The sequence below is a fragment of the Pistacia vera genome, unplaced genomic scaffold (genome assembly GCF_008641045.1).
Source record: "Pistacia vera cultivar Batoury unplaced genomic scaffold, PisVer_v2 Contig44, whole genome shotgun sequence".
NCBI lineage: Eukaryota > Viridiplantae > Streptophyta > Magnoliopsida > Sapindales > Anacardiaceae > Pistacia > Pistacia vera.
Window position 1 is genome coordinate 102,900 of NW_022196268.1, and position 8,047 is coordinate 110,946.

The 8,047-nt window shown below is 35.8% G+C and overlaps 1 protein-coding gene across 1 annotated transcript; it reads left to right on the top strand.

Annotated features, from left to right (window-relative positions):
* The first annotated feature begins 5,540 nt into the window (after positions 1-5,540).
* LOC116144282 (protein yippee-like At4g27745) lies at positions 5,541-7,044 on the top strand. Its single transcript, XM_031429752.1, has 3 exons — positions 5,541-6,008; positions 6,101-6,204; positions 6,553-7,044. The coding sequence occupies exons 2-3, from the start codon at positions 6,112-6,114 to the stop codon at positions 6,778-6,780; spliced, it is 321 nt and encodes a 106-aa protein (XP_031285612.1). The 5' UTR covers positions 5,541-6,008; positions 6,101-6,111; the 3' UTR covers positions 6,781-7,044.
* Positions 7,045-8,047: the final 1,003 nt, after the last annotated feature.

Genomic DNA, 8,047 nt, shown 5'->3' on the forward strand with positions numbered 1-8,047 from the left:
ACCTTAAGAGCAGCATAACGCTCTCGGTCCATGGCTCTTCTTGTCTAGCCAACTAGCTTGACCTCACTGTCGATGTTGAGTGCATAACATATTACATTCAGGCTGATCCTAATCATGTCAATGTGAGTCCATGCAAAAACATCTATATTCTACTTGAGAAAGCTCGTTAGGTCGGTAGCAAGCTGAGTGCTGAGATTGATTCCGATTCTCAATACACGAATGGCTCATTCTGGTCGATTGATACCTCAAATAGAGTCTCAACAGGCCCATTGTGGGAATACTCCTACTAAACACGAAGATTTATGCTATCTTCCACTAGACTTGGTTGTGGTTCGATCCTGCTGATCGCCATAGCCTGCTCGGGAACGCCTACTAGCTTCCCTTTCCCTTTGCATGTCATTTGCATTACTCTTACATAGCAATCACGAGATTCACATTGAGACCTTTTGACCTCCCTACACCCCATCGGAGTGGGAAATTTCATCTACAGATGATAGATGAAGATGACAGCTTTGAAGTTCTAGAGTAGAGGTCGTCCCAATATGCTATTGAAAGCGGACATACAATCTACCACTAGAAATTCTGTCATCTTGGTCACTTCGTGGGTCTCACCCAAAGTGACAGGAAGTGCAATCGTTCTCTTGGGAATTAGATGATCTCCTATAAAGTCATAGAGGGAGATAGAGGGAGATAGAGGCAGGCTTTAGATCTGCCTCTTCCAATTGCATTTCCTTGAATGCTCGCTAAAATAGGATGTTCATGAAACTCCCATTATCCACTAACATTATGTGGACTTCACACTGATTTATTTCAACTGCGATGACGAGTGCTTCCTCATAAGGGTGATGTAATCATGCCACATCTTTCTCTGAGAAGGTAATCTCCTCCTCCCTGTGCACCTTAGTAGGTCATTGTGCCGTGTTTAACACACTCAAGAGGTCATAGCAAACTTCTCAAGCGTATTTCTATTGAGTACCTCGAGAATTCCAGCGAGGTGTGGTCCTCCAAATATAATCCCTATGAAATAGAAACCCTTGCGACCATAGCGTTTCTTCCCATCGCCCTATTGATCCTTCTCCCAAATAAGAGTTGGACCATCAACGTAATCCATGAAGTGCCTCTTTTTAATGAGGTCTTCAATAACCTACTTAAGAGCTCAACATTCATTGTTATGGTGCCCATTATCTTGATGATAACTGCAATATTTCTTGCTATTTCTTATTGAAAGGGGATTTTTCATGGGCTCTGGCTCTCCGAGCAAATTAGCTTCTTTTGATTTATCCAAAATAGCTAAAACCGATGCATTTAATGGAGTGTACCAATTCTTGTCGTGATCACGATGAGGAACTTAGGCATAAGATTTCCTAGGCTCAAACCGCTATTTCTTTTCCTTTCTTTGATTGTCATTAGTCCATTTGTGATCAATCCTTCTATTACTCTCTCCTCGATTTTCCTCCCTCTAACAGGGAACGTTGGTCGAAGGACCAGGGTCGTGGCGATTCAAAGTAGCCACTGAATTTTCAATTTTGAGATATTTCTTAGTGAAGTTGTAGAAGCGGGTGAGGGAAATATCATCCTCGGATTGCAATTTATTACACAGGTCAGTTTTTGGGCAAACTCCCGCAATAATAATAGTTCGAACTGTACTTTCAGGTGTATTAGCCACCTTGTTCAACTCCCTGTAGAACTTGTCGATATAGGACTGGAGAGATTCATTCCTTTCCTATCGTATGTTGCTCAGATAGCTCAACGACATTGAGAACTTCCTATTAGCCTGGAAGTGTCTCAAAAACAACGAACTCATCTGCTGCCATGAGTTGATAAATCCTAGCGAAAGTGATCTAAGCCAGTGCTTAGCATGGGCAGTCATAGTCACTGCTAAGTAGCGATATTTCGCCAAGTTGGAAACTTGGTGAAGCTCTATGAGGTCGTTAAACTCATAGAGATGATCCTGCGGATCAGAATTCCCATCGAATACTCACATATCGGGCATTCTAAATCTTAACGGGGGAGGAGCAGTCAAAACTACTAGAGAAAATAGAGACACTCAGTGACCTATCTTCGCTCATTCTGCTGAGCTCTAAGTTGATCCAAAGCTCGCTATAACTCCTCAATCTGAGGAAGCGAAGACACCTAAGGATCACTTTCTGCCATGTGGGTTTGCTCTCTACGATTGCGATTGAGGAAAGACCACATATCAAACTCTTCCTCACCTCGGCCACAGCCTCCGGCATACCTTGACACATGCTAGCTGGAGCCATGTGAATGCACTAAATGGTTAGGGGAGTTATCCCGACCTTTGCAGTGGTCAGAATCGACCTGTGTTCGGTGGGTATCTCCCTCGCGGTGTAGTCGAAACCATCATTCCGACGATAATGGGAATCTCCATGTCGTGCACTCTTGTGGGAGTGCCAATGCGATGTGACGTAAGACGGCTTATGATGTGACATACCGCCAAGTTGCAAAGCCACAGGTATTCTACCTGCCTCACGACCGGTATTCATTGGCCCCTTCGAGCCTTTTGGCCCATTGTCAACCACTTGCTTTCCCTTATTTTTACATGTTGTAGTACGTATGGTATGAGCTTTCACCCGTTTTCACGCTTTAGCGCAACCTATAGGCATTTTTGGAGGTGGTATCGCCTTGTTAGAATTGGGCGGTAGGACCTGATCCAAACGATCTAACATTCGGTTAACCATTTGGAGAGTGGAGAATATTATTAAACCTCTCCAGGTAATTCATCATAGCTGGATTGAGTTGAGAGGTCAAGGGAATGTCCGATGTGGTACCTTGATGAATTAGAGGCACTTTGAGAGAAGTAACATCTTGTACCCAAGGGATTTTCTCGTTGTTGGTGCTAGTTTGCTCGGTTTCATGACCACGAGTCATTTGTTCACAAGTAGAATTGATTGATAAGAGATTCTGAATGAAGAGTGGATATAAAATCAGGCCCTCATTCTAGCACCAAACTGTTGATGCATGATTTTGACACCAACGACTCGCATGTGTAAGGTGCTAAGCTGTTCTTAGAAATTACACGTGAACTATTATAATCATATATAAAGATTGAATAATAAATGAGAGATATGAATTTTAAAGTGGTTTGGATGCTTAAAGTGAATCCTACATCCACTGTTTCTTTTATATATGAGAGTTAACAAGAGGTCGCGTAAAGCGAACAACGAACAGAGGTACAATAACTGATTATTCAGAGAGAATATCAAGTCAGTCTCTTCTCGTAGGTTATCTTTACTCTGAAAATAAAGATTACAATTAGAATGAGAGTTCAGTATCAGAATCCTGAAAATGAGAGGGGGAGTCCTCTATTTATAATAGAGGAATTCAAGGTAATGATTACAAATCTGCAAGTGGGTAGGTGTTGTGCAAGTCATTCCTTACCCCCCATTGGTTGATAATTTGGGAAATATCCTCAAATTATATGGGGCTTGGATAGGTGTGTGATCCTCAGTTACTCATGGACAAAACATGATTATGCTAAGTTGGTGACAACCATATTCTTTTTGTCATGGAGCAATGTGGCAGCTCCTAGACGGCACAAAATCTTCCTGAACTCTGATTGGTGCTTGTTGACGTAGGTTAAAGTCAACCCTGATTTTTTAGGTATAAAAAATTTCTTCTTCTACAATAGAAAACTAAAGCGAGTTGTGAGCTTCTGTCTTTCTTCAAGCCAAAGTTGCTTGAGCTTTAGTTTCTTCTTCAAATTCTTCTTCTATTTTCTGCTCGAGCCAAAAATGTGCAAGGTTAATTCGAGCTCGAGCTCGAGTTCTCTTGTTTAGTGTCAAGCTCAAGCTCGAACACAACACCTCAAGCTCAGCTTGAGCTCAATACTGTAGCAACTGAGTCGAGCTTGAATCGCTAAATACTCAGCTTGGCTTGATTAAACCTCTTAATATTTGTATTGATTTGAAATCTATTAAAATGTTGATAGATTATTTTAACCTTTTATTAAGATTTTTCTTTTTTTATTGCATAATTATAGATGTAAAAATCATTACATTAATTTAATAAGTTTGTTTTTCATAAAATATACTAACTTTTATTTTTAACACTAAAATAAGAGTGATCGTATTAGCCTCCGTAATTTTTTTTAATAAACCCCATCTCTAAATTTACCCCCTTAAAATTTTTAAGCATATCTAGATTTCTGAATAAACCTTGTCCATTTACATAATAACCCTATATTTATATTTTTACTAATCATGTTATACTTTTTCAATCCTTGTTTTATATATACATTTTCTTTATCATCAGTTAAATATTAATCAAGCATATAAGTACTAAGTGGTTGTGTAGATTGGCATCATATATGTTTTCTTTAAAAAAAAAAAAAGAAAAAAAAAGAATGATAAACTTATAAATTCTGTAAAGGTACAAATCAATTGAAAGTTAGAAATAATAAAATATGAAAAAATAAACCCAAATAATTTAATGTTTATATATATTATTGAGTCTTATTTAGTAATTTTCATAAAGGAAATTTCATCTTCATTATTTCAAAATAAAATTAGGGCTTATGATGTAGAAAAGCAAATAGAAAATTTAAATTAATAGCAAAAAATATTATTCTAGATGGATTATATATAAATACTTTCGGGTCTTATTTAGTAATTTTCATAAAGGATTAAATTGTAATAAAGAAAAACCAGTAATTGAGGTCAACTAAAATAAAAGGTGGAGGTTGAATAGCATCACTCTAAGATAACGTGTCGACTAGAAAATTGTACCAAGTTTTTTTTTTTTTTATTTGATTTTTAGATAATTTAATCTAACTTACAAAACAAATTTATTATTATTTTTCCACTGTTGAATTTAAAATTTATTATTTTTATAGAATTCATTTTGTATGATAATTAGTGAACACATTTTCTTTTATTTTTTATTTTCAAATTTTGTTTAAAAAAAAATAATGAACACATTTTCAAATTCTTAAAACACATAAACAAACTTTTTATATTCATTTTCGAATTTGTTTAGGAGAAAAAAAACATTAAAAAGCTTTTAATTTGGATAGAACTAGATTTTACTCCATTTAAATTCATCATTAATATCACCCACTCCTTCTTAATATAAATATTTTAAAGACCTTTTTCATTAAAAACATTTTTATTTTTTAAAACTTTGGATTCTTTAATGACAAGGAACATGTCGGTTCCATATAGTATGATTGCCTATATTTTCAGTACCAATCCAATAGCACGCGCGTAGACATGCAATTATTAAATGTACATTCATCTCTTGACGTAGACAATCACAATAAAATTCCCCGCATTCACGCGCGGATTCGTGGAGTCTTCTCTTCTTCAACCAATAATTGCATTTATCCCTTGCTGTTTGGGAATGCTAACTAGATTCTGCAAACGAATAATTTATTTGTAATTCAAAAAACATTGTTTTAAAATTAGAATTTAACTTGAGAGGGGGTATTTTCTAATATTTGAATGGTGATCATAATATTGATCTTTAACCCCGATTGATCAAAACCTCGGGTGGATTAAGTCCCTTTTCTTCTTCTTCAACAACCCATTTGACTCCAAAAAATTGCAGAAGCCAAACCAAACCAAACCATGAACCTGATTGATTGACTTGAGTCAATCACTAATCCTATCCTTAATTGACATTAATTAAACCCTCTAATCTTTTACCATTTCTTCATTTTCAAGTCTTGGTTTTGGTTTTATTTCATTCTAGAAGAAAAGAATACAATCATCCATTTCCACCATAATTACTTTACTTTATTTAAATGGGTTATATTTTATTTTGATTCTTTTCTAATTGCTCATTGTTTACTGTTACTACTAATTCTGTCTCTATCATGCTCATTTGTTTATTCAACTCTCTGAATATCTTATGTCTAATCTTTACTCAATCTTGAAATAATCTTTGTTCTAATCTTACACGCCAACGCTTCTTTCTCTTCTTCATCTTTTCAAGCACAATTTTGCTTCTACTTCTCTTCTTTATCATCAACATCACTGGACTTTTTCTGGGTATTCAGTTTTTACTCTCTTTATCTTGTTTTGTTGTTTATAATTACACTATTTGAACTGTCTTGTTTTCTTTTTCCTTGGTGGGCACTTAGGTTTTTGATCAATGGCTGAATTGGTTGGGCCAAGATTGTACAGCTGCTGTAATTGTCGAAACCATGTTTCTCTTCATGATGATATAATTTCCAAGGCTTTTCAGGTGCACCACTTTAATCTCTCTCTCAAATTTTGTTTTCTTGGTATAAATTCTCATGTACAATTTTGTGTTATATTATCATTAGATTAAGCCATCCGAGATCCATGTATGAAATTTTGCAGCTTTAATATCTTTACCAATTATTAGACATCTCTTTTGTCATGTGAACAGTTGTATATTTTCACCAAGAATTGGATTTAAATATTCAATTTTTTTTGCAACAATGATTTCTGGGTTTAATATTTATGTGTTTGTATAGAATTTCTCTTTTGGGTGTGATAAGGAGTTAATCAGTTAAAGGGTTGAGGGCAGATTTTTTAGTCCAACATTGTTTTGCATAATTTTGTTTAGGGAAGAAATGGTAGAGCCTTTCTGTTCTCCCACGCGATGAATGTTGTTGTAGGGCAAAAAGAAGACAGACATCTCTTGACTGGTTTGCACACTGTGGCTGATATTTACTGTGGCGATTGCCACGAGGTGTTGGGGTGGAAGTATGAGCGTGCTTATGAGGCGTCGCAGAAGTACAAGGAAGGCAAATTCATACTTGAGAAGTCAAAGATTGTTCAAGAAAATTGGTAGCCCTCGACTGGGGTCCTAATTTGTTCATTCTTGTGTGTTGATGCAAATGGATTGATGCTTCATTATGTTCATCTTGTACAGAAACTCTCACCCATTAGAAAAATGATTGCTGTTTCGCACTAGTAATTCTTGCCACTCACCATGTTCTGATGATGTTTGATATTGGATCAGCTATTCCTTTGTTATCAAATTTGTGATACAAATTCGGAAACTTGCAATGTCTGTGGTTGAAATGATTGTTATAAGCATTGAAGTGTTCTTTCCCTTGGTTCTCTCATGCATAGTGATGATATTTAGAAAGTTAAAGAGTTGCATTCTTTTTCCTTTAAATAGATGAGAACTTTGTTAGGTAAAATTTCTATTTAGATAAGCTAATTGCATATATTTATGAAATATTCAGCTATCTTGACATATGGACTTGCAGTCATATGATGGTTCAGTGAAGCGCTTGCTTTAGCGTTTTACCACATTCGTGATTTAGTGTATCTCTAGCGTCTGTAATTACATTAGATACTTCTCTTATTGCAAATTTTAGTTTGATTGCATTCTGAAGTGTATATTTCTTCAAATAAATAGTGTGAAGGACTTTCATGCATTGTTAGTAACATGTTGAATGATAAACAGGTCACATCCCTGTCAACATAATTTTGTCAAAACAATTTACTTTGTGGGGGAGTTTGGACTATCTTTTTATCTGTTTTGCTTTTCTGCTTTTTAAGTGAAGAAAAGAGTGTAGGATATTGTATTAAAGTCTTTTATTTTAATTGTGCTGTGACTGCACCTAGTACTTCCTGCTTTAAGGAAGTTTTCATTTGAAAGTGGTATTTTATTGCTCCACTTATAGAGTAGCCACTGCTAGCAGATATGGCATCAAGGTCTTCATGTGCTGTTGATAAATCATGCTTTGAGGAAGACTGTGTACCAAGGAATTGTGTTTATGTTGTTGTGAAGCTCCGAGGACATATAACTTGCCATATATGTTACTTTGATTTTGTGATAGTTTGTTAGATAAACGATAAAAATATGAAAAATGCTATCCTTACAAAGACAATACAAAGAGAGTTACAAAGTGACATCACTAGGAAGGAAAAAACAAAGAAAAAACGGAAAAAGAGGGAGAGAGAGAGAGAGAGAAATCATGAAGATGAAGGGTGGAAATTGTCTTTGTATGGTCTCTTTGTTTTTGTCTTTGTAAGAGTAGTATTGCTCTAAAAATATAGCCCCTGATTGGCGTCAGAACTTGGAAGCACCATGAAATGCAGTAATT